This window comes from Scophthalmus maximus, chromosome 12, assembly GCF_022379125.1.
Source record: "Scophthalmus maximus strain ysfricsl-2021 chromosome 12, ASM2237912v1, whole genome shotgun sequence".
In the NCBI taxonomy this organism is placed as follows: Eukaryota; Metazoa; Chordata; class Actinopteri; order Pleuronectiformes; family Scophthalmidae; genus Scophthalmus; species Scophthalmus maximus.
This window is the reverse complement of record NC_061526.1, coordinates 9,136,789-9,150,666: the sequence shown is the minus strand read 5'-3', so window position 1 is coordinate 9,150,666 and position 13,878 is coordinate 9,136,789. Positions and strand designations below refer to the sequence as shown.

The following is a 13,878-nucleotide window of genomic DNA, read 5'->3' as shown; positions in this document are numbered from 1 at the left end:
AGAATATGCCACAAAATAATAGAGACTCACCTCCAGCTGTGTGATGCACTGATGTCAACATGAGTTTATTCTCACAAATGCTCAGGTGTTCAATATTAAATCACAACATGTAACAGAGGAAACGATCCTCAAAACAAATAATACAAATGTTCCAACGCTCCACAAAGTTCTGGGCTCCAGCAGCAGCGAGGTGGGACCCAGGCCTGTTCCCGGAGGGGTCCGAGCCTCCGGGGCCACGACGGCTCCTGGTCACGGTTCAGTCTGACTTCTTTCACCGAGCTAAAATGTCCGTGGATGGAAGGATCCTTCGTGTGTCACCCACTGATCCAGCAGGTCGAGACCTGCCAATATATTCTATTCATCGTGTCCCTGGTTGACAACTTCCACAAGTTCCACGTTCGGGGTCTTTCTCGACGTCGCCGTGTCCCGCGGTGTCCTCGTCCTCTTCCTCGGTGAGTCTCGTGTCGAAGCCTCTGGTGAGAGTTCAGCTCGACTCTGATGTCGTGGAGGAGTTGAGTGTTCAGCCCCGGGTTCCTCCCACTCCACACTCCTCCCGTTCAGCCGTCTTCGCTCCCGGAGCGTTGACGCGCAACACGAGACACGAGAAGTTCACGTTGTTACTTCGTGAAAACGTATTATTATGATCATCGCATTAACAACTACGACACGAACCGCCACGTTTCAACCCGAGAACACGTTGTGCCAAAGGGTTTTGATTCAAGTTGTCTACTTCCTGCTCGGGTCGAGGCGGCACCGCGCGCCCTCGTTGCGCGCAGTGGATGATGCGCGGTGGAGCGATGAAATGGATCAAATCGTATCGATGAACAAACGGGATTAGTCCGTGTGAGTTGTTTCAAAGAAGCTGGAGACTTGGTCACAAGAATTTTATTTAAAAATGAAGAAGAGAAGGAAGAGACGGAGCCGGCAGCTCGTCTCCGGCCGGCACCTGTTCAGGTCCCCGTCCCGACCGAGACGTTCATGTTGGGAAGAGTATTCGTGGGTGAGTCTCGTGTCGAAGCCTCTGGTGAGAGTTCAGCTCGACTCTGATGTCGACTCTTGACGCGCAGTGGATGATGTCGCCGCGATGAAACGGATCAAATCATATCGATGAACAAACGGGAGTAGTTGGTGAGACCGAGGCCTATTCCGGAGGGGTCCGGAATAGGGTTGATGTCGGGTGGACGTCCGTCGTCTCCCTCCTCACTGTGGTTGACAACTTGCAGAAGTGCATGTTCGGTTTGGACGTCGTCGTGTGTCTCTGCTGATGTCCAGGTCGGGTCTCACTCAGCAGCCTCGTTCTAAACCTTTGTGGGTGAGTCTCATATCGAAGTTTCTCTGGTGAGTTCAGCTCGTCTCTGCTGTTGTCGAGGATTTTCCCGTTCAACTCGGGTCTCGAACCAGCGGCCTCGGGTACAAGAGTGAAGCGACGTGTTATCCACTCGGCCAAACCAGTCTGTTGTTTAGTCTGTGTCTTGTACGTCTCTTAAGGAGTGAAGTGAGTGATTTGCTGCTATAATGTCCTCGGACAAGGAAACCTGAGAATTATTAACGTATCACTCGTTGACAACTTGTACATACAGTACTTGTATAGAAGAACCATGTTCATGTCCCTCGTCGGAGCTCAGCTGCGTGATATGTTCGTCGCTGCGCTGCGTAAGCTCGTCATCGATGCGATGACTTCCACGCTGAAGATGTTTCTCCGCGGTCTCGGTTCTGCGCTGATGTTGAAGTTTCTTGACTTTTTGTCGAGGAATTCCCCGTTCAGCTCGGGGAATTCCTGAGTCCAGCAGCCTCGGGTACATGACAGCGACGCGTTATCAACTCGGCCAAACCACCGGAGTTGTGTACGTCTCTTAAGGAGTGAAGTGTTCGATGGTCCCTCGACCATGTTCAATGAGGCATTGACTTGAGTCTGATGTTCAAGGAGAGTGTCACTCAGTAGAGATGATGATGTCGCCGCACAAATCATATCGATGAACAAACGGGATTAGTGTCGTCAATGTCGTCTCCTCCGCGACAGCGGTGGTCAGGACACGCAGCTCGTCTCCGGCCGGCACCTGTTCATGTCCCAGTTTCCCGTACAGTAACGTCCCAACCGGAACGTCAATGTCGGGTGGACGTCCGTCGTCTCCCTCCTCACTCTGGTTGACAACTCGGTCGGTACTTGAGAGCGACGCGTTATCAACTCGGCCAAACCACCGGAGTTGTTGAGTTTGTCTCTTGTACGTGTTGTTAAGGAGTGAAGTGAACATGTGTTTTATGTTTGGAAATGTGTTCGATGTTTGGAAATTTTTCTTCGGTCTCTGAAAGCAAATCTTCGGTCACGAGATTTCTATAATGTCCCTTGCTCCGCCGTCTCCCTCCTCACTCTGAAGGATCCTTCGCTCGCCCTCGGACAAGGACATCGATTCATCAGCTCAAACCTGAGAATTATTAACGTATCACTCGTTGACAACTTGTACATACAATACTTGTATAGGAGAACCATGTTCGGTCTTGACTGCATCATGTCCCTCGTCGGAGCTCAGCTGCGTGATATGTTCGTCGATGAGTGCCATATTGAAGTTTCTTGACTTTTTGTCGAGGAACTCCCTGTTCAGCTCGGGTCTCGAACCAGCGGCCTCTGGTACATGACAGCGACGCGTTATCAACTTGGCCAAACCACCGGAGTTGTTCAGTCTGTCTCTTGTACGTCTCTTAAGGAGTGAAATGCACACTCAGTGTTCGATGTTTGGAAATTTCTTTTACTTCTGGTCCCTCGACCATGTTTAATGAGGCATTGACTTGAGTCTGATGTTCAAGGAGAGTGTCACTCAGTAGAGTGTCGTCATGAAGCGTGACGTTGATGTGGTATCGATGTATATTCTGCCCCGGGAGTTTTGTTTGCTGTGTCAAACAGAAGGAATGACAAATGTATTAACTCGCTGTGATTTCACACGCAGCACGAGCGGAGCCGGAAGACGCAGCTACTGGACCGTCTCCGTCCCTACACCCCGTCCCGGAGTCTGCGGTCGACGGACAAGGGTTGGCTCTCCGTCCCCAACACCGGACCGCGGACTCCTGGGTGTAGAGGCTTCGGCGTCGCAGCCCCCGGCCTCTGGAACTCCATCCCTTCACAGATCTGCAACGCTCCCTCTTTGGACATTTTTTTAAAACTATTTTTATCAATATATTTTATTGAAACGACCCCAATTTGACAATAAAAAAAAGTTCCACGTCGGAGACTGACTTGGTTTCTGTACTGACGCGTGCCACAATGAGGATATGTCCACTGTTTCCATTGAACAGGTTTTATTTACATATACAGTTCCGTGGGTTTTAAACAACAAAAGAAATCACATCATCTTTACAGTTGTTAATAACTTTACTGAGCGTTTGACATTATGTTACATACATGAAAAAACAAAATCCATATCCACACAACATTCACAACTGTCCCGTCAGTCTCCAGCAGCTCCTGATTATAAGAACTCAACGTCCAATTGAGGCACACCAAACACAAACGGCTCTTACAATTATTATTATCATATGAAACAAGAAGCATGAACCTTTCACCCCTGAGTGTGCAGGCTGTACCTGTGGCCACAGTGAAATAAACGACTGCGATGATCACACTGTGACAAGTTTTGATTCGTGTCCTCCCTGGTTCTCGACCCTGCTGGTTTTGTTGAACCTCTGTCAGCATTAGAATATATATATATGTATATATGTATATAGCATTTTTTTAAAAATCTTTTTTGGCATCTTTTTACTATTTCTTTGTAATAACTCTGCTGGTGTTACGAGTACATTTCTTCCGGCGTCTTATTAATAAAGTTCTATTCTCTCCTCTAAAAACCTAAAAGTCCCTATTATTGTAAACTCCGTTCTTCCAATAAAAGAAAAAGAAGTTCCACAACGTTGACTGTTTCCCAGCAACAGCTTTTATTCACATGATACAGTTCCGTGGGGTTTTAAACAGATACAGATGCAACGCCTCGACTCGGCCAGTAGGTGTCAGCCTTTACACGTGCACTCACCAACACAAAGCACAATCAACAAAAAAAACAACCTCAAGGTGGCGCAAGAGGAAAAAGTCCGGGGCGGGTCACTAACGTCCGGAGGGGTTCATCCTCTGACGGCCGAGAATGTCTGAGCAGAATCTTAATTTTGAATCAATCTGAGCTTATTATTTTTAACGAGCTATTTCGACTTTGATTCACCACAAATTACTTTTTTCTATGAATTGGTGAAATTGTAAATAGAATTGTAGAAAAATACAGAAAAAGTCTAAATATGTCACTGTTTTTTTTGGGGGGGGGGGGTTTTGTCCACCGACAGAAACAAAACCAGAAGTTCTTTAGTTGAGACGAACTGCAAAATGAACTGTCTGGAGTTTCTGATGAAAGTGAAGGTTCCATCAAGTAAAAGATTTCCTTTAATTTTTTAACACTAGTGGAAATGTCGTCACTGAATGACGTCAGCATGGTAGTTGTATGGAACCAAAATTATTTTTAGACGCGCCTCCACTTCCTCCCGCCGATACGTGACGTCACCCGTCGGCGTGTGAACCGTGAAGTGGAGTAAATCATTAGCCAAAAGAATGTGGGGTGACTGGCTCAACCACCGCACTTTCTATTATTATCAAGTCAAAGCTAAACATAGTTTTCTCCCAAGCATCGGACTTGTTAAGAAATATCAGACACAGAGACGAGGATAAACTGCAAAGATACGAGATACTACCTCAGAGACACAGAACGACCACGAAGAGAAAATGAATGTCGGCAAAGATGGAAATTGTTCATAACACAAAGAGACTAAATGTGACAAAAACTCCCCCAAAGAAGAGAAAGCGACGTGTGAATAGATCAAACACACAAAAGAGACGACGCAGACTTCCTCTCCAGTTTCTTGAGTTTCATCCACGAATTGATTGATTGGTACATTTCAACACAGGCGCTGTCGTCTCCCGTCATGTGGCCTCCAGGTTGAGTGTTGAGTAGAAAGTTTGAGTAGTGTCTGCGTCTGTGGAGGAAGGACACACACACACACACACACACACACACACACACACACTATCAACATACCAGGTATAATAGCACAAAATAATAGACAAAACCAAAGCAAACGGAGGCAATACTCTCAGTCCCGGGTCCCGTTTTCTCTTCACCCATCCACACCTAGAGCTTTGTTATTGCACATTCCCTTGTACAATGACAATAGATCCTCAAAATGATTAGAACTGAGAAGTAAACCAGTAGAGGTCTGTACCGTGCCGCCCGAGATAAAACAGCAAGAAACACAACAGCTCACTCCGTCGGGGGTCATTCAGAGAACAACTGGTGTGTGCCACCCCCACATTGTTGTTTGATGAATCTGGCTGCTGATGTCATCGCACCTGACCAATAACCGGTTGTAAGCACAACAAACAACACTGGCCCAGTTTCATAACAGATGGAAAATACCGTGTAGATGAAACTGAGACAACACCAAATAAACTAAACAACACAAAAGTTTGTACCATATTTAAATTGGTAATTCTGCAAAATGTCAGCATTGTCATGAATGTTATCAGAATACTATTAAGTTTTAGGTAATTTGTTGCTAAAACGTATACTTTTTTCGATTGATCATAAACCTTTTTTTTATACGTGCGAGTAACTGTGGGTGTAAAAAAACATATTGGACTCAAGAGTATCGGAGTAAATGTATAACATCACGTGAAAATAGAGACGGTCAAATAAATAACATAACCAGATTTCATTTTTTTTTACCCTAACTAAAATATGAAGAAGCATAAATATTTAGGGGAAGTATAGATACTATCAGTTGTTTACCTCTGATCCTCTGCGGTTGCACTTCCTGTGCGATGGTGACATCAGTGTACGAAACATCAAGGTCACTTTTGCCTGCAACACGACATTTGTCACCGTGAATTTAGTTGAAAAGAACAGAAAACTTTTTTCTCACTTGTGGTGAGAAGCTTCTAGAAAAATCAACCGGCTGCTAATGCTAACGTTGGCTACGTAGCAGTAGCAAAACCTTGCACGCGGCCCCTTTAAAATTTGATATTTGCTGGAACCAGCGACTTCATCAGGAACAACAAGCTAGTTAGCGGTCGTTTATTGATTCATGTCATACCAGTGAATTAACGCTCACGCTCACGCTCACACACACACACACACACACACACACACACAAAAAGTAAGACCTTTTCCTGAGAAGACAACATCACAATGTTGTCTACATGAAAACCAGTCTGACCTTTGCAGCGGCTCCGGAGGCCGAGCAGCGTCACCAAGGCCAGCGAGAGGCAGGCGCCCACCACAGGAAGTAGAATGAGAGCGAGGAGGCGAAAGTTAGGCGGCTCACGGTGTCCTGCTTCAAAACAGACAAACCACAGCTCGACCTCAATACAAGCGAACGTAATCTCTGCTCGACAGTTGCACCATGTTAACATTTCCTCCGTCTTTCTCGTTGTTTCTAGCCTTTTGGAAATGTGCATAACGGGGTCCTAGAAACTTCTGGGGGCTCCTTTCATTGGGGAGTGATTTCCCTCCGGCAGAAATCTTGCCTGTCCAATCACAACCGATTATCTGACAATGGGCGGGGTTTATACCTGAAGCTGACTGAAAGTGACCGATATATCCAAATGTCTCCCACAAACAACGTCGACACTGGTTCACAGACATTGTGGAACCATCGTCACCGACATCACAGACATCACTGACATCATCTCCGCTCTGGTCTGTTGACATGTTCGCGTCGCTCATCGGACGCCACGTGATTCGTAGCTCTCACTGGTCGTACGTCTATCGGATTGCGTCCGGAGGCCTTTCGGTCTGCGTCCGCTGGTGACGCCTCTTTCGGAAATCGCATTTGAGTACGAGGGTGGCTACGCCAGGCGAGTGTCCTCTTCCCTCCGTGGGGTTTGTGGTCCCTCCCCTTCTGCTAACGTAGCCAAGATGGCGACAGCTCTAGTGTTGGTGTTTAGTGTGAGACTCGCCTGTGACAGCCAGCCAGCTGTGTGTTGACTCTCCGGCTCCAGAGATGCTGCACTTGTAGAGGCCTTGATCCGCCTCGGACACGCCGGCGATGGTCATGCTTCCCGTGGAGCTGCTGCCAATGAAAAGCTGATCTTTATAGAAACGAGAGGCGAGACCGGAGGAGGGAGTGGTCCAGTTTTTACAGCGCAGCGTCACATCGTCTCCCTCCGTCACAGGACGGACGGGGACGTCCAGGATCACGGTGCCGTCTGAATGGCCGACGGGCAAAAGAGACGAGAGGACAGGTTGGTGTTCGGGCGACGTTACAGGCTAGTTACACATGATCAGTAGAAAATGTGATTTTAATCTTGAGGGAAAAGTCTGACCTTATTTTTTCCTTTTTTCGTATTTATCGTTGTTGTTTTCTTATTTATCGTTGTGTTTTCGTATTTAACATTGTGTTTTTTTGTATTTATTGTTGTGTTTTCGTATTCATTGTTGTGTTTTCATATTCATCATTGTGTTTGTATTTATCGTTGTGTTTTCATATTCATCGTTGTGTTTGTATTTATCGTTGTGTTTTCGTATTCATCATTGTGTTTGTATTTATCGTTGTGTTTTTGTATTCATTGTTGTGTTTTCATATTCATCATTGTGTTTGTATTCATTGTTGTGTTTTTGTATTCATTGTTGTATTTTCATATTCATCGTTGTGTTTGTATTTATCGTTGTGTTTTCATATTCATCGTTGTGTTTGTATTTATCGTTGTGTTTTCATATTCATCGTTGTGTTTGTATTTATCGTTGTGTTTTTATATTCAGCGTCGTGTTTTCGTATTAGGCGTTGTGTCTTTTAATTTGTCGTTGTGTTTTACACTTCAGAGCCACCGTAGCTCACATGTCCGGCACAAGACAATAACTTAATAACAGGTAGTTTTTACTTTTGACGATCGTATTGGCACAAAATGTGTAACCTGTGTTTTTGCATAACGAGAAACTCAGTTACCCAAATCCTGTTTGTGGGCTCCTTGTCACAAATGGATATTTTCGCTGAAACCCACCTGTGACAGAGATGTTGACGGCGTTGCTGCACGCTCCGGCCCCCGACTCACACCAGTACACCCCGGTGTCAAACGGGTAGATGCAGTCGATGAAGCAGTGTGATTCGTTTCCCGGAGCCCCGGACGTGTGACACTCTTGGTTTGTTTTCATGGACGTGTTCATCATAACCCTCCACGCAGAAGAGTTTCCCTGCTGCCCGCAGCTCAGCGAGACGGACTCGTGCCGGAAGAACTGGGACCGGTTGGGAAGGACGGCCAGAGTGGCTGCAACAAACAGAGACGACGCAAACCTGAGAGTTCTTCAATCGCACAGAGTCCTGCAGAACAAAACCTGGAAAGTCGACTGACGCGTGAAGTCGACCGACGCGTGAAGTCGCCTCGCTGCGGACGTGCGTTTGAAAGAATAGTCGCTTTCCAGCCGCTTAAAGTTGAAAACGAAACACGAGTGAACCTGGGAGGTGCGTTCAAAGACCATATTTACACGGCTGCGAAGGGAAAGAGATGGTTCCTGATTTCTTTCTGAAACGCTTTCAGAGTAGTCTCATGAGATCATCAGTACGAGTTCCCCGAGTGAGAATGCACAAAGGTTCACTCACCGACAACAGCGCACAGCGTCGACACGTCCATGCTTCGTCGCTGCTCACAGACCAACTGCCTGTCGGCCTGCTTCACACCCTTCTGGTTGTTTCACAGGCAGACGCCACAGCTTCCTGCTCCTGTATCGTCTAGGGTCAGAAACTGTGATTAGTTTGTTTGTGCAGGATGTGATGTGTTTTTTTGTTGTTTCGCTTCACATCAGGCTTCCTTTATTACACAACGACTCCAAGAGTTACAAGGGGGCTGAAAACTACTCAGTATGTGCCGCCGGGTCGCACAAAAACTACACAAGTCCGCGAGAGAGAGCCAGAAAGATTTGGCCCCACAGACTCGACCGGACAATGTGGGGTGATGGAGGGATGGATGGATGAAGCGGCTGCCATAGCGACGGAGGCAGCAGGAGTGTGAACGAGTCGCAGGGGTCAGAGGTCACGAATGGAACGGGCCCGAGGCAGGAACAGGACAGCAGGGACGTTGTTTGGCGTCCGACCAACGGGGAAATAGTCCCGTTTTTCAAAATTCATCCTTTTGTGATTTGCACAAAATGTCATCCCATCGTTTAGTGCGATAATAAAATTAGAAGAGTTGACAGCAAACTCAAGACCAACCTTTTCAGTCTGGCTTTCAATGGAATTCTTATTTCCTCGTTATACTTAATCTTTTTTATTTTACTCACTTAATACATCTATTGTCTCTCAGGATTTTATTATTATATCCTCCTTGATATGTCTTTTTTATTTGTTGCTATTCTGTTCCCTTTTCCTTATTTTTTGTGTTGCTTGTTTTGAATTATATAAAAAAAATGTTTTCTTTAATTCTGCCTCTAGTTTTTCCTCATAGCAAACCAGTGAGATATTGTTTCCACAGTTCCTGTTTATGCTGAGGGGGTTTTATTTCTTAGTGCTCTATAAAGCCCAAACCTTTCCTGTGTGTATTAATTATTGTATGTTTTGTTGATAATCGGGTCTCAATCTCTTACATGTATTTAAAGCCTAATATTATTGAGCCTAAATGTCATTCAAATAATGACACGTGTCATTTCTAGAAATCAACAACTAAAACAGCAGTCAGATTTCTGCTGGTTATGACAGTGGTGGGGACTTTTACTTTAGCTCAGACTGCACTGGATTCAGGTGCAGATGACAATTAGATTAAAAGTTATGATTCTAATAAACGATATTCAAATAATTACATCTCTATAATAAAAGGAAGGTCTCGATGGTTCTCGTGTCTTCCATTACACTGTATATAAAGATAACCCCTCCCCGTGCGTCACGAGTGACGTCACGCGGACACGTCACCGCGTAGGAACGTAACTATGGAAATGCTTAAACGTGGCTCGCGCGTGCAGCTCGGGCAGTTGACAGACAACAGTCGGTCGCCGCGGTGACGGTTCGTCCTTCGTCCTTCGTCCTTCGTCCATGAACGTGAAGAAGTTCGCGGACACTCTTGTTCTCTGGACCTTTGTGCTCCTCTGGGCTTCCGTCCCCCGGACCCGCGCATCAGGTAAACACGGAGTTGTTAGCATTTGAGCTAACGTTAGCTCGCTGAACGAGTGTAAACGTGTCGCTCCTCGTGAGTGTTTTTGAAAACGAATCGAGCCGAATCGGCTGTTGGCGGTCCGCGGTTGTATCGTGCGATTCGATGTGTTGGCAACTGTCGCAGAATTACTAATATAGAGAAGAAAACTCGAAAACGCGATGATTCTCAGGCAAGTCCGGAGACACGTGGGTGCATCTTTTAAATTTTGGGATTGTTACAACTGCCCGTGAGAGACGTTACCATGGTTTCCATATTCCATTGTTTATAATGGTTACCAGCGTCATATTATGTTCTTTGTAAATGTCTCATATCAGGTGTTTTAAAAAAAATTATTATTGTATTTTAATAGGAAAAAATAAATAATAATAATAATGTCACTCATATATTGTTTTAATTTCATGTGATTTTTAAAAAAGTGCCTTTAACCTTCATTCACATCTAGACCTTAAATTATTATGAATTAGTCAATTAATTTTTTACATTTATTGTATATGTATACTGCTGGAAAACAACGCAACGAGCATCGCAACCAATAAATAACTAAGGAGAGAAATTTATGAGAAATAATATATATATATATATATATATAACCGAGGAGACTGCTGCTTGTTTCTGTTTGTCAAATTTGATCCCAAATCTATTTAATAAAATTCCTGCCCAGTTTCAGTATCATTCATATCAGTGAGATCACAGACACGAGAGAGGAGACGGAAAAACAAGATCATGGGGTTTTTATTCAGCCCGTGACTTTTGCTTCCTGTTTCGGTCACGATGTTAACACTCACTCACTCACTCACACACACACACACACACACACACACACACACACACACACACACACACACTGCTGTGCTCTGAGGTCTGGACATGCCCGGGCCAAGTCCTGAAGTCCCTTTTCCAGAGACGAGTCATTGTATTTCCTCCCCGCCCAGATGCCCCCTGGTGACATTTCCAGGAAATCACCCTTGTTTGAATGTCCCTGCTGTTGTGAACTCGTCAGACTCGGGGGTGGGGAATCTCCTGCTGCCTTCTCTGTGTGTGTGTGTGTGTGTGTGTGTGTGTGTGTGTGTGTGTGTGTGTGTGTGTGTGTGTGTGTGTGTGTGTGTGTGTGTGTGTGTGTGTGTGTGTGTGTGTGTGTGTGTGTGTGTGTGTGTGTGTGTGTCATAAGGACCCTAATTTAGGCTCTAACTGGAGCTGAGAACAATAATCATATGTGTTGATGATTGATCAACACATATGATTATTGTCAACATGTTGGAAAATTTCCATCGTGTTTCACCAAAAACTCCAAGATGATGTTTTGTTTCGTCCACACATCAAAGATCTTCAGTTTACAGTCACAGAGGAGCAAAGAAACCAGAACATTTTCATATTTAAGAAGCTGAGAATTATTACTTTTTTTTCTTCATAAAAACTACTTGAACCAATTAATCGATTATCAAAAAAAATAGTTGCAGATTAATTTAGTAGTGGATTACTAATTGATTAACTGTTGCAGCTCTCGATTGATTAATGATTGTGTCGAGTATCACTGCTCTCGTTTGTCATTTAAAAATCCTACTCATCCAATCACACTCCAAACGTAACTCTCCTTTAATCCGTTTTTTAATTTCTTTCCCTCTGTTTTCCAGGTCAGCCTCGGGTGATCGGTTCACCTTGGCCAACCACCGCCACGCCGGGCGATGACGTCATCCTGCCGTGCCACCTGGAGCCGCGGACCGACGCGCGGGCGCTCACGGTGGAGTGGTCGAGGCCCGACCTGTCGGACCAGCTGCGGCGGGGCGAATACGTGTTCCTGCGCCGCGGCGGGAGGGAGCTCACGGACATGAAGATGGCGGCGTACGCCGGAAGGGCGTCGCTGCTGGCGGGCGACCTTAAGCACGGGAACCTTTCGCTGCGGATCGGGAACGTGACGCACGCAGACGGAGGGCGGTACAAGTGTTTCGTCCCCAAGTTATGGAGCCACGCGATCGTCCTGCTGGTTGTTGGTGAGAAAATACATTTATGATCCTTTTGAGATTTTTTATTTTTGTTAAAAAATCATTGTCAGCTCATGAAAAAAAAATTATAATTTGGGATGTGATCAATCAATAAAATAAAAATAAACAGCAGATTCATTTATAATAATTGATGATTCTCAGCCCGACTTTAATTATCTTAAAGTAATTAAACGTCTGTGAGACGTTTCTACTCAAGATCTTTGACGCATCTTTAAAACTTAAGGGTCGTTTTGTTTTTGTTTTTTAAAAATTCCAGATCCAAACTTCGTCAGAGACTGGACGACGGCGTCGCCGCTGCATCCAAGCAACTTCCTGACACCAAAACCAGAAGACGAGAGGGACGCGAATGGTGAGAAGATTGCAAAAATATACATATATGAATAAAATAAAAAGAAATGAGAGCTTTGTTCAGGTTTTAGTGACCGTCGTTGTTTTTCCCTCATCAGACCGTTGGACCCGTCACATGTGGATCCTGCCCGTCGTCGTCATCGCCGTCACGCTATTGGCCACTGGACTCGCTCTTTCTCTGACGCGAAAGCATCTCCAGCCAGATGTAAGTCGGAGATAAACTCCAGATGTTTTCGCTCCTCGGAGCGGCAGAAACCTTTTTTTCTGGGGAAACGCTCGACTAACGAACCGTCTCGTTTTCCATCCAGCATGTGAAGAACGACGACGCCCAAAGCAAACCACTTGCAGCCTAGGTGCCTTGCTCGAGGGAACGTTGCGATGAGGGGTGGCGGCGCACATTCACCTCCTCGTCACGATGCATCTGTATTCGTCCGCTGGAGGAATCGAATTTCAAATTTTATTTGAAATGTTTATTTTTTCAGTATTTTATTTATATATATTTTCCCATTGGGGAAAAGAAGCAAATATCTGACTTTTTGCAAGCAGTCACAGTGTTTATGTTTGGATTTCATGATGTTATTTGTTGCCATGAGAACGAGGAGGAAAGAGGTCGTCAAGAAGTTAAATTCAAAGATACAAAGGATGTTGTTTTTTTTTTGTGCTTGAGGAACTTTGAGTCTGACGTGACTCCTCCTGACCTTGTTTAGTGTTGAGCAGGGTTTGGTGATTCTTTCTGCTGCTATGACAACCTTTTGTTCTTCTTTTAAAAAAAGAAACAATGTTTTTGAAGTTTAAAAAAAATGTTCTTAAAGCTGACCGAGAATGTTCCTGCTGAGCAGGACACAGATAGTTATAATATTTCTCATTTTACTTGTTGTCATTTTGAAACTTCAGTTCCTGTTCACCAAACTACCTCTAGTATTGTAACATCTAATAAAACATGTCAATATATATATATGTATATGCCTGCTTAGTACATTCACAATATAATAACCTTTTTTTTTTTGTCCGAAAAGGAGCAGAATCAACATGCTCATCCAGTCCCCCCCCATTCGATCCAATTATAGTTTTGATAATACTGATAATAATCAATTGTTTCTGTATCATATTCAAGTGTAAAATAACAACAACAACAACAATATCCCCATTAGTAAGCCCTAAATTCACCTTCCTCATTCCTGTATCTCTCAAAACGCTGGGGGGGGGGGGTGTTCTTCCTGATTTGAGGAGACCTCCGATTTCCCAGCCGTATTTGAAGGCAACGCCCCTCTGACAAGCTGTCCGTGGTGCTGAAACTGACCACGCCCCCCGCTTATTGTTTCACGTGCATTTTGAACACGTGAACAAATTGTTGTTATTGTCATC

General features: G+C 44.9%; 2 protein-coding genes and 1 long non-coding RNA gene across 4 annotated transcripts; 2 read left to right on the top strand and 1 right to left on the bottom strand.

Moving 5' to 3' along the window:
* The first annotated feature begins 409 nt into the window (after positions 1-409).
* On the top strand, positions 410-3,898 carry LOC124850850. Its single transcript, XR_007031908.1, has 2 exons — positions 410-1,312; positions 2,943-3,898. It is a non-coding gene; the product is annotated as an uncharacterized LOC124850850 (long non-coding RNA).
* Positions 3,899-3,900: 2 nt separating this feature from the next.
* LOC118285020 (low affinity immunoglobulin gamma Fc region receptor II-like) lies at positions 3,901-8,827 on the bottom strand. Of its 2 annotated transcripts, none has more exons than XM_035608301.2 (6): positions 8,623-8,827; positions 8,027-8,290; positions 6,986-7,234; positions 6,244-6,360; positions 5,817-5,888; positions 3,901-5,004 (listed from the first exon to the last, which is right to left on the bottom strand). In XM_035608301.2, the coding sequence occupies exons 1-6, from the start codon at positions 8,651-8,653 to the stop codon at positions 4,952-4,954; spliced, it is 786 nt and encodes a 261-aa protein (XP_035464194.1). In that variant the 5' UTR covers positions 8,654-8,827; the 3' UTR covers positions 3,901-4,951. The 2 variants fall into 2 exon arrangements, with proteins under 2 accessions (XP_035464194.1, XP_035464213.1); XM_035608320.2 differs by having other exon boundaries at positions 6,244-6,357; positions 8,623-8,823.
* A 1,118-nt stretch (positions 8,828-9,945) lies between these two features.
* On the top strand, positions 9,946-13,464 carry LOC118285248 (myelin-oligodendrocyte glycoprotein). The gene is made up of 5 exons (XM_035608755.2): positions 9,946-10,129; positions 11,797-12,153; positions 12,422-12,514; positions 12,612-12,718; positions 12,822-13,464. Exons 1-5 carry the CDS (start codon positions 10,045-10,047, stop codon positions 12,864-12,866), a joined length of 687 nt encoding a protein of 228 aa, XP_035464648.2. The 5' UTR covers positions 9,946-10,044; the 3' UTR covers positions 12,867-13,464.
* The last annotated feature ends 414 nt before the right edge of the window (positions 13,465-13,878 follow it).

Excerpts from the sequence above, each read along its gene's own strand:
- LOC118285020 (XM_035608301.2), bottom strand. The coding sequence starts at position 8,653 with ATGGACGTGTCGACGCTGTGCGCTGTTGTCG. Across the intron at positions 8,291-8,622 it reads GACGCTGTGCGCTGTTGTCG|CCACTCTGGCCGTCCTTCCC; the intron begins GTGAGTGAACCT and ends TGTTTGTTGCAG. Across the intron at positions 6,361-6,985 it reads CAGCTGGCTGGCTGTCACAG|CAGGACACCGTGAGCCGCCT; the intron begins GCGAGTCTCACA and ends TCTGTTTTGAAG.
- LOC118285248 (XM_035608755.2), top strand. The coding sequence starts at position 10,045 with ATGAACGTGAAGAAGTTCGCGGACACTCTTGTTCTCTGGACCTTTGTG. Across the intron at positions 12,154-12,421 it reads GATCGTCCTGCTGGTTGTTG|ATCCAAACTTCGTCAGAGAC; the intron begins GTGAGAAAATAC and ends TAAAAATTCCAG. Across the intron at positions 12,719-12,821 it reads GAAAGCATCTCCAGCCAGAT|CATGTGAAGAACGACGACGC; the intron begins GTAAGTCGGAGA and ends TTTTCCATCCAG.